Here is a 15,021-nt window from a genome sequence, read left to right as displayed (position 1 = left end):
GATCAACACAAAATCAGCTCTTATTTAATGAAATACGATTTTACAGAAACAGTGCTCATTTAATGTTCACTTATAGATTACTATTTACATTATGTTCACTAGGATCATGGCAACTACTTGTAAGCTTGGTTAAAAGGAATAATTTCACTTCTTATTAAAATAAAACTAGCACTTCCAGAAACATATGCATTGTTTCATAAAATGTATCAGTTATGCAGAGTGAAACCAGACAACAGTTCAGCATAAAGCAAGGTGAAAAAAACCAGACTGAAACTGAGATATAAAGGGTGTCACAGCCTGCCTTCAAGCTTTCCTAGTGTTAACCATGTTTCGCTAGCTAACAGTCCCATAAAATGTCTAGAGAGTGTGTTAGTCTGGATTCTGGACAAAACTCACAAAATTTCTGGGTGGAAAAAGAGTGCACATTTGAAGAAGCCTGAACAGACTGCAGCCCTAAATAATCCTAACTTGTTGAGGTGCTTATTTCTCAAAATACTGAAGCGTCTGGGGGACAGACATCAGAGCAAGATATTACAGTTATGCCTTCTTTTTTTTTTTTTCTTTCTCCTAAAAGGAGCAGACAAGTATTCAAGTACTACACCACCATTATCCCTGAAAATTTATGAACTAGAACTCATCGTGAAGAAACACAAGAACCTTAAAAGAACCCAACTAAAATGTCAGACTTCCAAACAACCTAATTGCTACATAAACAGAACAGAATATGTTGCTTGGTTTTTTTTGGTGGTTTAGTCAGTTGTGTTTTTTTGAAGGGGCTGGAGTATCAGGAGTGCTAGTACTTATGTGCTGGGATGGAATTCAACAAATTGTTGCAATTAACGATGACTACAGCATTTCACTTGTACATAATTCAAGGAACTCTGGCTTGAACGTGCTCACATTTTGACTTATATGTATGTTTTTGAGAACTGGGTGAGGAAACTACGTGAGTACTTTCCTACAGAAATGTATGTGCATTCCAATACATTATTAACCTCCCTTTATAGGACAAAATAAGCTTCATTATGGTAGATAATGAGAATAGCCTGCTTTGTGCTGTTCACATTTCTAAATGACTGACTTCTTTGATCTCTGCCAAGCTCTGAAGTTGCTATGTCATAAAATCAAGTCTCTCTAGATATAGCACTGACTTCTTTCCTGCTATCACCTACACAAGCTACCATCTCATTTTTTGAGAATAATACTGAAATTCAAGAAAACAAAAACAGTACAGCATTCCATTTGATGTTACTTTCTTCTAGAGTTTGCAGATTAACAGAGTCAATCTTGGTGCATCGCAGCAAGTGAATAAAGGCACAAAGAAGCAGACATATATGAATTTGGCAAAAGAAATTGACACTTCCTCCCAAGCACCCCAACTCTGTTATAGCTGTGTGCTTCTAAGTGGTGTCACCTTGAGTAAGTCAATTAATTTTCTGCATCTGACTTTACTAATCTGCAAAACAAATACAGTACTTAGTGACCTATGGAGTGCTGAAAGGCTTAATTAGTTAAGGTTTATACAGCACTTTAAAATCCTTAGATTAAAGTACAAGATTACACAAAATCAAACAGTTGACAACTACAAGTGTGCAATTTCCACCTCATGCAAGGATTATCCTTGAACTTATGCTACTGTTTGGCAAATATGCCCCAAAACATTTTCAGTAATATAGTTTCACAATATGATAAGACTTTTGGGGGAGGGTTTGTTTTTACCTGAGATGTTGGTTGTTACGTTGATTGTGGTTGCTGGTCCAAATCCTTTGACGGTGCTCGCACGTATAAAGAACTGGTAAGTAGTACCAGGATGCAAGTGCGAGAAGACGTGGTGTGTGCTGTTCCACAACTTCGACACGGTTTGCGGAGGTCCCGCGACTGGCACTGCAGGATCAAATGACCGTATACTGCTATAGCTGACCTGTGAAAACAATTATTGTTTTTAACAGTTGTCACTGTTTTTGGCACAAGGGGATTAGGTTTGCTTGGTTGGAAAGGAAACGAGACACACGATCACATAGCTACCCAGCTATACTGGAGTACCATGAGGAAGTGAAGTGTATTACTGTAGAGTCCAGTTCACTTGAAAGGCTATGCAGGTGCCTTTTTTATCTCTCTTTCTTTGTGATTTTAGTTCATGTATGGAAAATTTCACCATTACGGTTAAGTTAGGACACCTCCACCATCCTCTCCACCTCCACCAAAGCCCTTTATTTTTCACTTCCTGTAATACATTTCCCTCTTCTTGTCCAATAATCATATTTAAATGCTATCCAAACCAAGCTAATATATTTAAACTCATCAATGATATTTTAATGTACTCTTTTTGACTGGGATGAAGCTGTTTTTTTTTTTTTCATAGCAGCTTATATGGTGCTGTGTTTTGGATTTGTGATTTTGTGATTAGAACACAAAAGCTTGCACTTTAGCCCTTCTGATTCTCTCCCATTCCACTGTGTGGGAGTAAGCAAGCAGCTGAGTGGGGCTGAGCTGCCCAGCAGGGCTACTTAAAGAAATTTGTTAGCATTAAATAGATAAACAAACAGATTTAAGGGATTTTGTTTGGTTAGTTGGTTGGTCTTCTTCCTGTAACTCAGTAGTACACAAAATTATACCCTCTGTTCCTTTAAAAAAGGAATGCTGGAGAGGATGGTATTTCTTTCTCTAATAAGCTGGTGTTGCCTGCCAACCTACTGGGGAGGTGCCCAGAAGGCTTATATATTACCTACTCTTTAAATAGAATATATATGGAGGTTTCCTTGAAGGGTGATTTCTAAAGATAAGACAAAGGTAATAAACATTGCTCCAAAATTAATAACCACCTTACTTTTCCTGTAACCTTCTCTTCCAACAACAAAGATCTCATAGATCATGGCTGTCATGGCTTTGGAAGGATGCACAGCGATGATACAAGATTTCTAAAACTGGCACCTCCCATGAGGACTGTAATATTGTTATACTCACATGCCAAAGCCATTTCACAGAGCCAACCAACCAATGACATATGCACCATAATTGTGATTTTTTAATATTCAATCACTACACAAAATCCAGTATTCTGTAAATGAAAACAGCAAATAATTGAACAGCTGCCTACAGAGCATAAACACCCACCATCAAGCACCCCTCTTGCTGTACTTTCCTAGCCCTGTCCTGTGCTTGCTTGCTGTTTAATGATTACCTCATACTGTGTTATGATGCCATTTGGATCCATAGGTTCCTTCCAGTTGAGGAAGATCTTATCTTCAAAAGGAGTTCCTTTCACCGACTTGGCAGGTATAGGGCCTGGCACTACAAACAAAATAAAACTTTTAAAAATAGGAAATTCAAGAGACAGACAAATTAAAGAGATGACAGAACATCCTATTAAAACCAAAAGTGAGCGCAGGTCTGTTTTTGTTAATATCCATTTGCATGCAAAAGGCAGCAGTAGAGAGTAAAAAAAAAAAATACTTCAAAGTGCATTTTGTCATTCGCAGTGCAGAGACAGCATGAAGTTGAAACGTTATCCCCACATATGGTTTTCAAAACTTCATGCAAAGTCAAATTGTCTCGTAGTATAGCCAGGGGAAACAGTTCAAACTAGATTATGACTTCAGGGAACATCACTGAACTCTATAATAAGCGTATCTTAGGACAAGGACTACACGGTTTTAAAATCCTTTTAAAAAGAGAAATCAAAGGCAAAGAAAAGCCTATGTAATACCCCTTCTTCCAAACGAGAGAAATGCTTACTAAATAGTTTTCAGTCACCCCTTCTTAAGATTTGTTGTTTTAAAAGAAATCCTCGTTTAAAGAGGGGGCTGGGCACAGGGCAAAGACACCGGCTCAGCTGCCACGTCCTCCAGCCACTGACATGCTGGTGCTGCGGAGGGATCAAAAGTCTTCAAATCTTTCCAGCAAGAGGCATTTTCAAAGCTTTGAAATGAACCACACTAAGATGACCCTACTTTCTAATTTTAAACCGAACCAATATCTCTGGTGTAGTAACCCATCTCAAGGGTCACCTCAGGCCTCTGTGCCCGAGTGATTCACAATACCTGGTAATCCCATCAATGCCAGGCGGGAGTGCCTGGTTATCACCCATTTCAGCTTACAAGATATTTTTGCCTACACATACAGTTCCTTCTTAACCACAGCAGCTCACCTAGATTTGAATACGTACATGCTGAAAGAAGGGGATGAGGATAAGAGAGTGCTTGAAGAAACCCTGAACCCAAAGAAACACCCTCCCCTCTCAAAAAGCCAAAGTTACCCAAATCTGCAGTTTTTCAAGCTAAAATGTCACTCCTATTTAATATATTGCCATATATTTCTCTCCCCTTCTTAATCAGCCTGTTTTCTTCAACGCAACTCTCAGTGAGCCTCATGCATGACATTTCTCAGGTATTAATTATCGAAGCAGACAGAAGTTTTACAAAGCATAAAAATCAATCAAAACCCGCTTGATCAAAGGAAGCACCAAGCACTGAGCTAACAGCACCAAGGAGTGAGCGGTTTGTCTCAACAGTAGGATTTATTGCAGTCTACATGGAACCCATAAATGATGATCTGACCCTTGCTACAAACAACATAATTTGGCACATTAATAATAAATTAATGGAGTCAAAACAGCCCACAAGTAAACAGATGAGAACTTCACAGAAACTGTTCATCCATCTGTCAAGCGAAGACTCAGGAGATGTTTAACTAAAATTGTACATTCTTGCTTTGGTTCAGGGTCCTGATACAGACTGGGCAGTGGATGAAGCCTGACAAGCTGTGACACACCCTGTGGTATTCAGAGATTTGCTCTAGGTGTTTTTTGTTTTGCGTTTAATTTCATGGGAATAATGTATTGTTTTTCTTCTCTATATCTCGAATGAAGTATGAATATACCCCGATGCACACAGCATTTTGCCTGGAAGATGCGTGCCCATGTGTGCATGTATGTGTCTGTGTGTGCATGCATATCTGTTTGGGAGGGAACATAAGAATAGCACCAGGGAATGCACACAGAATATGAAATTGGACATCAAAGCATGTTAAAGCATGCAAGATAAAAAGAAAACTGACAAAATTGCTCAAAAAACTGCAAAATACTTTTTGTGTGGTGCTTTTAAAGAACTTTTTTCACATACAATTGAAACTGGGTGCAGGACTCTAAGTTCTACAGTTTCAATAAAGCCTCCTACAATTTCTGTTTAAACACCCGAATGGGAGAAGCCTCCAGGCTCATCACATCGCATGACTGTGTTTTCTTCTTGCAATATAAAATTCATTGCTTGTGGCAGCTGAAGCAATGTTAAACTGACTGGAACTACATGATCCCAGTTAGTTTCATGCTCCTCTTACCACTGGCATGAGAAGGGCATAAGAACAGAAGCTAGCAGTGATGAGCAGTTTGTTGGGAATCCCAGTAAAAATAAGGTCAGAACATAAAAGAAAGCAACATTGTCTAGAAAAAGAGAATAGTAATTCCCACAAACCTCGCCCACCCCTGCACATTCACCAGAAATGAAGTTTGTGAACAGATTAAACTGATTGAGAGCTCAACTGGAATTAAAACAAAGAAACAAATAAAAGTTCAAATACCTAGAAAAAGGAACATAATTTTAGTTTGAAGGACATGTTTAGGTCTTAAGTTATTTCTTCCCTTTCATTTTTTCCAGCTCAACCACAGTAAAAATGTCTTTTATTTTCACAGTCTTAGCAACGGGGCAAAGGGAAGTGTAGAAAGAGAAAAGCAGGAGTAGGAATTTCCTTGAATAATAGAGTATCATCTGTGAGCAGGCCCATAGATTTATTGGTCAGGTTAGTTAAAATAAAGCCTCAACTTCCGCATTCGTGTTTTTATGTTTTTGTACTCAGGTCAGCTGTTAGTTACAAACAAATACTTCTAAAAGGCTGAAAGCATTTAAAAAAAAAAAAAAAAGAAGAAACAAAAAATTAACAAAAGCAAGGTAACCTGTTGGTAACAGTATTTTGAAGACTCAAACTAAATCTTTCCATGTAGGCAGCCATTGCTGCCTATTCCCTATGACTCTAAAGAATTAAGAAATACCTTAAGCTTCACCTTTCCAAAGCTGTGCTCCCTTTTGTACAACATTTGGCCAGGACTCCAGTGAGAAACAGCCAGGTAAACATCACCCCTGTACTAATAACAGCTTTCGGAAGCCTCCTCACAAACAGCTCAAAAGGCTTTTTTCAGGCTTGTGGCTGCATCTCCAGAAGCCCCATTGCCCACAACAGTGTCTCTTTGCTGCTGTCGCAACTCCCAGTCTTCTTCCTATGTGAGTTCTCGCTCTTCCCCTTGTACTTATAGTCTATACTAAATCAAAACACTCAAGACTATTACAAGTGTATATTAAGGTGATGTATGTTACTTTAGATTCCCTATCAATAGCCAGGTATCTGAATAATTCATAAAGTGTAAGTAGCTGTGAGAGGAGCTGGACTCGGACCTTTCAGCCTTCACACCCTCTCTTTAAAAAGATTCTGGTCCCATTGATTTTCTCTCCACCTGCTGACCTTGTGAAGTATGACCCCACCATCTCTCAATGACAACAACAGTAAACACTCTTCCTTTCACACTCATTATTCTACGCTAAACTTCCAACGAGCCAAGATTTACACGTATCTGAAGAAGTGAACTCTAAGGAAGCGAAATTGTTTAGGTGGGTTTAATTGTATGGGTTTCAGAAAAGACTTTGAACTTAAACAAAAAACCCATCATTTTTCCTATTAAAAAGTATGTAAGCATAAAACGGACATGTATATAAAAGCAACATAAAACAGATTCAAAGGGAATTTCAGTAAGGTTTTATAGCAGAAACATCACAACCTCTTCTTTCATGATTTACATGCATCTCCAGAGCCCTTTTAATGAAGCTATATATTTGTGGGGTGAATAACTGATAATCTTTTCTTCTATATACATTTGGGATGGTGAACTATTATAAATACTATGCACAATAAAAGTACAAACCATCAATCTGACAGCAGATCAATTCATTTTAGAGCAATATATTTGCATTAAATTATGTTGCAGTTACAAATAAATTGTGATGCACAAATAGTGTCACTTAAACCTTGTTCTACACTAATTTAACGGGAAATTTATATTACAATGCATTACTTCTGGAAGAAAAACACATTAACCGACAGCAACCACTATAAAAATGAATTTATATTGCTTCAGTTTTCCTGCTACAAAATAACGAGAGTGCATGTAAACAGAGTATTTTTATGATTATGAAACTCCGTGAAAGCTGTACCGAGTATTATTATGCTATATGGTAAAGGCTATTTGCAGATATATGCACAGTTGTAGTGGGGAAAATTCCTTCGTGGTACTCACAAAGCAAAGTGTATTAGTGACAAACTTACAGTCTTTCTCTGAAGGTAGATGCTCATTTTCAGGAGATGGTGACAGTCAATCTCTTCTACTGTTTACATGTTGCAAACAATAAAAATGGCCCACCTTCCCATTTGTTTTTTTCTGAAGGATTTAGCATTTCAACTTTTATGGTTTTTTTATAACTTGAGACTAAGGCTTAAATAGAAGCAAATTTTATGTAATAAAAAGGAAAAAAAATCAGAATTGCTATTGCCAGTCTTTACCATAAGAGTATTGACACTAAAGTCGGTGACAAAAACGACTTATTTGGAAATCGCTCAAGTTGCAACGTTTACACTGAAGAAGAAAATGCTATCAAGAAGAAAACTGATTGCATATTAACAGCCTCCTTCAGCACACGTGCTTTTTGGTTAATGATCTGTCCTCCTGGAGAAGTAAGACTGGTGGGGGACAGCAGAGGACACTGGGTTGTGCTCCCTAGGATGTGGCGAACACCCCCAGCCCTGCGCAGGTCTGTGTCACTCACGTGGGGCCACTGCTGGGCCGCGTGGGTGCTGACCCGCTCCCGCCAGTGACAAGATCTCCCGGTACATATAAAATTACTAACACAGCAAATACGAATGCTTACAGTCAAGCTCCTAGCCACGCCAACAGCAGCTAATCAGTCTCAGCGACGGTGGCACTCACCACAGGTATTGGTGCAAATATTAAATGGGGTTAAATCCATGACCTATGGATTTGGTGAATTTGAGGGCTCAGGCACCTAACACAGTATACTGTTTAAACCTTCTTACACCAAATGCTGAATTCAGTACTCCTCACATCTGGGATTTGGAAACGTTTCTCCATGCCAGGGTGAAATAACCTCACATACATACCTTACAACTGCAAATCAACACGCAGAGTGCTTTCAGCTAGTGCATGGCCTAGGAATTACAGGAACTCCTGGGCCCACGGGTGTGAGCCCTCACTCCACTACAAACTACCATAATAGCCGCTAATTCTGGCCTATTTGCAGGCATCATTATGTCAAACACAGCGTTTCTACAAATAACTTCATATGTAGTATCACTTTTTCAGCTATAAAGCTTCTAATCTAGGTATCTAAAGGAAATGAAAGCGGGAAGTTGTTTCAGCCAAGGTAAATAATTCTGCGTTTCAGGGTCAATTTTTCCTGAGCTATTAATATAAATCCTAGCTTGCATTTCTAGTCTCTGTCGCACCTTAAAACAGCTTACTTCATTAGTTGTTTGTTCAGTGTAAGCTTAAAATAAATCTCTGCTAATAATTTAAATATTTTCTCTCTTTCTCACACATCAACTTTTCTGATGTCTTTAATAAAAAGTGCCCACATCCTTCTGCAACCACTTCTTTTCCTCTCTCACTGATATACCAATAGCAAATCTTAACGACTATCTGAAAAAAAAAAAATTGGGGTTATTTTCATGAGCTGAAGAACAAATAGATTACCCCAGGTTCCTTTTATCGCTTAGAATCAGTTTCAGTTCACTGCTGCTAAACACACAGAACTTCTTCTCTTATTTAACTGCACTGAAACTAATTTTTGCCCCTGCTCATGACACATAGGTCACTAGTCTCCCTTTTTGGTCAAGGACTGAGGTCAACACCTTTAGCGGTGGCATTTATGCACAACTTCACATTTAAACTTTTATCTCTTAGTTATGGGCTTCTCTTTATTAACTACAATAATTCACCATTTTTTTTCCCAATAGGATTAGTACACTGGATTCACTTGACATCCACACACATGTCACTTGGCTAGATAAGTTACACATTTTTCATGACAGTTTGCCATTTCAAACAATCTTTGCAGCACTGGACGTATTACCTCGCTCATCTCGCTGCATTAACTTTTCTCCCAGGTGGGCTATTTTTGTTAGTTTTACAATGCTACTGATAAAATTTATATCTGTGTTTTTTCCTAAGCTCCTTGAAGAACTGTTTGTTTGTTCCCTTTGATCAAAGCATATTTCGTACCTCCTCTTTCCCCTCCCTCCACCCCCCAATATTTTCTTGAGGTGCCAGAACAACTTGAAAAAGCACAAAGGAAAAATACTTCTCATATCAAATAGTGAATGGAGAAAAAAAAAATATATATATACATATATATTCTAATTTTTTTTTAATAAAGGCAACTTATAGCTCTACTATCAAACACAGAAAAATATTAAACGTAAACTATTTCTATGAAATCCTGCCTCAAAGTTGGTGAAAAGTACTTCCTTTCCACACATTTAGAAAGTACACTAAATATTTAAATTTTTAAATTATTTGTCCTCTAATTAGAACATTTCTCCCTTTCTCTGCTGTTTCCCAGCAAGAGGAGCCTGCTGGAGTTTTCCCAGGAGCATGAGTAATGGTTGGACAGTTGGTGCCTTAACCCCGCACTGCAACTCTAGATGTCTGTCTCTGCAGGGAGCTGGATGAGCCACACTCTCTGAAAGAATTGGGGACCTTGTTTGCATCCAACAAATGTGTCCTTTGGCTCAGACCAAAGCTTTGGTATACTTTAAGCTCCAGAATGGGTACTTTTCCTACTCCAAGTGATCTTTTTCAATTAATTGCTTGCATGCTGCTAACTGACACACTCCCTTACTAGTTATAAAATCACCATTGAACACTTTGAGCTTCATGATTTGCTTTCTCCATAGCTGCTCTCTCAGACCTAATGTCACTATTCCTGTTAATCCACTGCCTTTTGCATCTGTTTCCAATTAAAAATTAAGGAAGCATTTATCTGTTTTAATCCCATTCACCATCCGCTGCTCTTAAATGGGTCCCTCTGAGTCTGCAGTGCCCTTGTGAACAGGCAGCTCCGAGAACATGTGCACGCTACCAATTCATGCTAAGCGATAAATTCACTGCTGGTTCTTGTACTTTGTTCAAAATGCAAAACGTCACCTCTTCCCAGCACGTATGCACCCCCAGATTGTGCCAGCCTTCCTCTTTTTCCTTTGTTAAATCCTTCAAACACTGTCCATCTCCACTACAAGGCAGGCAAAGCAATAAATCCCTGTTAGGGCACAAGTAACGCCGAGAGCCTGAGTACTCAGAAGAGCTTTCTCCCAAATCTTAGTGATGGTGTGGTCTCTCCCCAAAATGAAAGACAGTGTTTCACCCATGAAACACTGACGAATTTCCTTGTTTTCATCTTGGTTTTGCACAACTTGTTAAACAGTGTATTGCTCAAAGGCTTAATTTTTATGCAGAATACAGCTCTTTGCAAATTACTATAATATACTTTAAAGATTAATTTCATCTATCCAAGTTAAAGAGAAATACTTAAAACCAGCAAGTATTCAGATCTAGGTCTGGTCAGAAAGGAGGCTACTTTCAGAGTGATATTCCTGGTTCTGTTTTCTTGCAGATACTGAATTACAAGGTATTGAAACCTTCATTTATCAGTCACGGCTCCAAAGAGGAAAGGGACAGAGACCTGGACGCATGGGGGAGATGGGCAAGACAACAGAAGATGAGAGCAAAATGGTAAAGATGAAGAGAGGCAAGAAAATGTGGGATAGAAACCTTTAATTCCAACAGTCTACAAAGTTTTTACTTGGTTAGCAGATCCTTGTTATAAAGAACAGTATTGGAAAAAATACTGCACTACAGAAAAGCTAACAAGAAGTTAATTATCTGTTGTTGTTATCTGGAGTTTTCAAAGTTTCTGTTTATGAAAAGTACACAACGTAAGTGCAGTTTCAGATAGTCATGTAATCAGTGGCTATTTCTAATTAATGTTATTTACAAAAGTGTAGGAAAATGCTGTTGATCCCTCTATTTTCCTTCTCATAAATGAATCACTGATAATGGTCCCACTATGTAATTAACATGACACTGATTCTACAAAACCTGCAAAAATCATTACAACAACAAGACTACTTCTGACCGCAATCCTCTTGCTCTCAACTTCTTAGTCTGAGTCTTCTTAGTCTGCTTTAGGCTGCAAACTGTGTTTTAAAACCATTTCAGACAGGTACTTGGTCACTTGGACATGGGACTAACCTAGCACCACACACATAGGCAGCCAACTACAGAACTCAGTTTCCTATTGCCGTGAGAGCTCAAGGAGAGACACGGGTGTGACAACACCACCTTTGATCCTCTGGGATGGCTGCAAGCCCTCTGTATTGCACATTGTCTGCATGCTCTGCATTTTGAAATACATGACAAAACAGATATAGAATTTCAAGTCAATCAGTAATGCACAATTAAAAATCCGCATTTCCTTTGCAAGAGTACCACTCTGTAGACCTCATAAGAAGCAATTTTCAGGTCACAAGCATTATTACCACCAGTAATCTAAATGTAGGTACCATTTAAAATGTGTTAATCCCTTCTTGAAAACAACATCTGCTTGAAATAGTTTATCTTAGCAACTTTTGTTCACTGGGTGTGGTTTCTATACTATGGTACCTCTGACAACAAAGCTGAGTCTAAACAAGTTCACCAATAGCACACTGGTGTCCTAGCTTGAGACCAAAACCTGCCTTTTGTGCATAATTTTCCAAAAATAGTCAACAACAAATCCAGATGACAAAACATATGCGCTTGACTCTTCTCTTGACAAGCAGTGCTATAGTAACCAGCCACCATCTCTGCACAACTAACTAGATAAAGGCTCTCAGAAACCATAACCTTTCTTGAAAATTCAGTTAAAAAGAAAAATAAATCAATTTTCCATGGACCTGACAATATTACAGCTACTTTTTTATTTTTTTAACCTAAAGGAAAATAACAACCACAAACATCTAGAATGTAAACATAGATACAGAAATAATCCACCATGGATTCTATTTATAATTAACTTTTTTAGAAAGTAATACTATAATTTGAATTGCATGAAATATTCTAATTCTGTACTTGTCAATAAATCTTCATGTGATATATATATGTCTCTACAGTTCTCTACAGTTCCTCATATTTTACCTACTTAATAAGTGTTCTCTCTTTTCTATTGCAACAGTAAACATATTTCTCTTCTGTTTCCTGTAAAATTGAAAATACATGGCAAAAAAGGGCTACCAGATTCTAACCTTGCTTGCTATCCATATATAAAGCTATACTCTCCTCCATTTTACAGGCAAACACCACATCACCTTTTTCAGTTTTATCTTATGTATCTACACGTTTACATTAGTACAAGTATTCCTTTTCTGTTACTGATGGCAGTTTCTATTTTCATTTTGTTGTTGTCAATATTTTAATGAAATCTAAACATAAGAAAAGGAAAGTAAAATTGTTCTTCAGTACCACAATTATACATTATTAGGGAAAAATATCTATTTTTGTTTTAAACTCTTTCATACCAAGATTCATAGCCTAACTATCATATGTTATCATTAAAATCTACATCCATTTTGTATTTCTTCCCAGCTAAGGTAAGTTCAACTGTCTTGTCAATGGAACTTCATTGAGACCATTTTAGGCGAATCATATAATAGAATATTTTCAGTTGGAAGGCACCCATAAGGATCGTTGAGTCCAACTCCCAAATTGTCAAAATAATACTTTAATCTGATGTGTGGCTTTCAAACAGTTAACAGATACTATACACAGTAACCCGCAACATAAATTATTGCTCAAATATACTTGCTGAAGAGGTTTTATAACTTGAATAGGGTCTTTAAGCACCAAAACAAAATTTAAACATAAACATACAGAATTAAATTAATTTTCAAATACTACACCTAATACTGTGAAGAAGCCTTCACCTATCAGCACCACGTTTCTCATTACCTGCATTAGCACATTTTCAGAATGACTGGGAATCCACCCTCCTTTTCTTGTGAGAGAGAGATGGAGTTTGACTTGCGCTACATGGACCATTTGGGTTATATATGCAGGATGACAGTTATAATACTGTTAAAGCTACTGTTTTAGGACAAATTAATACATTAATGTAACTTCCATCCTTCAGGAAACATATTGTAACACACAAAGTAATTTCCTTCCACCCGTCTAGACTGGACTTGGATGTAATTTCCATAACAGCATTTCCACATACCGTCTTCGTCTGTCTGGATAATGGTCTCCTCGCTCTCCTTCCTCCCTTCTGGGTTGGTTAAGATCATTTTGAGGCTGACATTTGTGTAGGGAGGCAGGTGATCCACAACATGTTGGGGTGCTTTGGGGTCCATGTCCAAGCAGTCTGCCTTGCTCTCGTTGTGTCCACAGAAGTAGTGGTAGCATATAGTGACATTGAAAGTGTGGCAACGAGTGATGTTGTAACCCAGAGATTCCCAATCCACAGCAATGTGTCTGGCCTGTATCTCAGCGATCTTCAACGTTTTTGGTGTTCTCATAGGTTCTAGAAAACAGAATACAATGAAGAAAAACATTGTTAACATCCTTCCGCCTTGAACTGACCTGTACCTGGTAGATGATGCCTCTAGGAATATGAAAGCAAAGGAGATAGATATCCAACAAATACAGACTTAGTACTAGAAGTATCATCCTCTGTACAAGTACTCTGAAGGGAAAAAAACCTGCCAGTCTCTGGTTTTTTATTTCATTCTTCTCCGGCCTCTCTTTGCAGGTTTCAATCAGTGATTATCACTTAGCAACAGTGAGAAAAAGAATTGTTAATTAACAGTGCAGTGATTCAAAGCCATCGACAATGCGGGCAGCAGATGCAAGAAGAGTAACCAAAAGGCCACCCAGCTGCCACCACTGGTTTCCCTTCTTGATTTTCCACTTACCTTTTTTTACCTGCGTAAATTAAGAGAGAATCAACGTTCACTACACTACGATTTATCATGCCACCAAGCAATGCTATAATACTAATCATACTAATTACCTTAATAAGCTAGCAGTTACAAAATGATGCAGATATGAATGAATGTTTATTATTTTAGTAATTAAGCTATTCATTCAAGCAAAACCCCTCAGAAATATTACCAAAACCGCTTTTGGATATTCTCATTGTATTTCGCTTCTTTTGGATCCCTAAAACTTTGCCTGGACATTGCTCTGAGCTGGTAATCTTTCACCTGCTACCCAGGCTCAGCAGCTCTCCACACATGCATTTCCACCAGCAGAGTATGTGATGCTCCCTAACCTGTCAGCAATCTTTCATTGTCTCTCCAATGCATTCAATCCTCATGCAAGACTAACTTTTATCGTTGAACTTAATTAAAATGATTACACAATGAAAATCATGACCATGACTATATATACTAGAGTTTCACTGGAAATACACCAAGGGGATCTTTATACCCTGACGATACATCCTTCTTCACCAGAGAAAAAAAAGCCTGCTGGAGATACAGCTTCAGCCTGGAGTCTTTGTAGTGTAAGGTCAAAACAGTTGAGATTTTTCAAGGAAGTGAAATGTACATATATTTTTTTCTCTTTTTGGGCATAGAAGTTCTTTGTAACTTACATTTATGAAACAAGAGTAACTCCCAGCCAAAGACACAGATGGTATATTGAAAGAAGAAAATCTGAATCAGTGTAATCTATTCAGCATGCAGTTTGCCAGACAAACTGCAAACATTTAGTTTCAAACATCAAAACAACCAAATTCTAAATATAACATAAAGGTATTCCTAGTAACATGATGACTGTTAAGGATTAAGATTTGTGACTATTTGTTTCTATGATCTATCTTTCCCTTTCTGGATTTTGAACAAGCATGTTTCCTTTTGCCCTTAAGTACT

At 37.9% G+C, this 15,021-nt stretch overlaps 1 protein-coding gene across 8 annotated transcripts in view; it reads right to left on the bottom strand.

The window, feature by feature from the left end:
- PTPRK (protein tyrosine phosphatase receptor type K) overlaps window positions 1-15,021 on the bottom strand; it is a 407,780-nt gene that overhangs the window by 81,683 nt on the left and 311,076 nt on the right. For all 8 annotated transcript variants that reach the window (XM_071806572.1, XM_071806569.1, XM_071806570.1 and 5 more), the window contains exons 8-10: window positions 13,368-13,670; window positions 3,182-3,291; window positions 1,720-1,921 (exon numbers count right to left, since the gene is read on the bottom strand). In XM_071806572.1, the coding sequence (XP_071662673.1) occupies window positions 1,720-1,921; window positions 3,182-3,291; window positions 13,368-13,670 (615 nt within the window). The remainder of the gene's footprint in view (window positions 1-1,719; window positions 1,922-3,181; window positions 3,292-13,367; window positions 13,671-15,021) is intronic.

This window comes from Patagioenas fasciata, chromosome 3, assembly GCF_037038585.1.
Source record: "Patagioenas fasciata isolate bPatFas1 chromosome 3, bPatFas1.hap1, whole genome shotgun sequence".
NCBI lineage: Eukaryota > Metazoa > Chordata > Aves > Columbiformes > Columbidae > Patagioenas > Patagioenas fasciata.
This window is presented reverse-complemented; position numbering and strand designations above follow the sequence as displayed.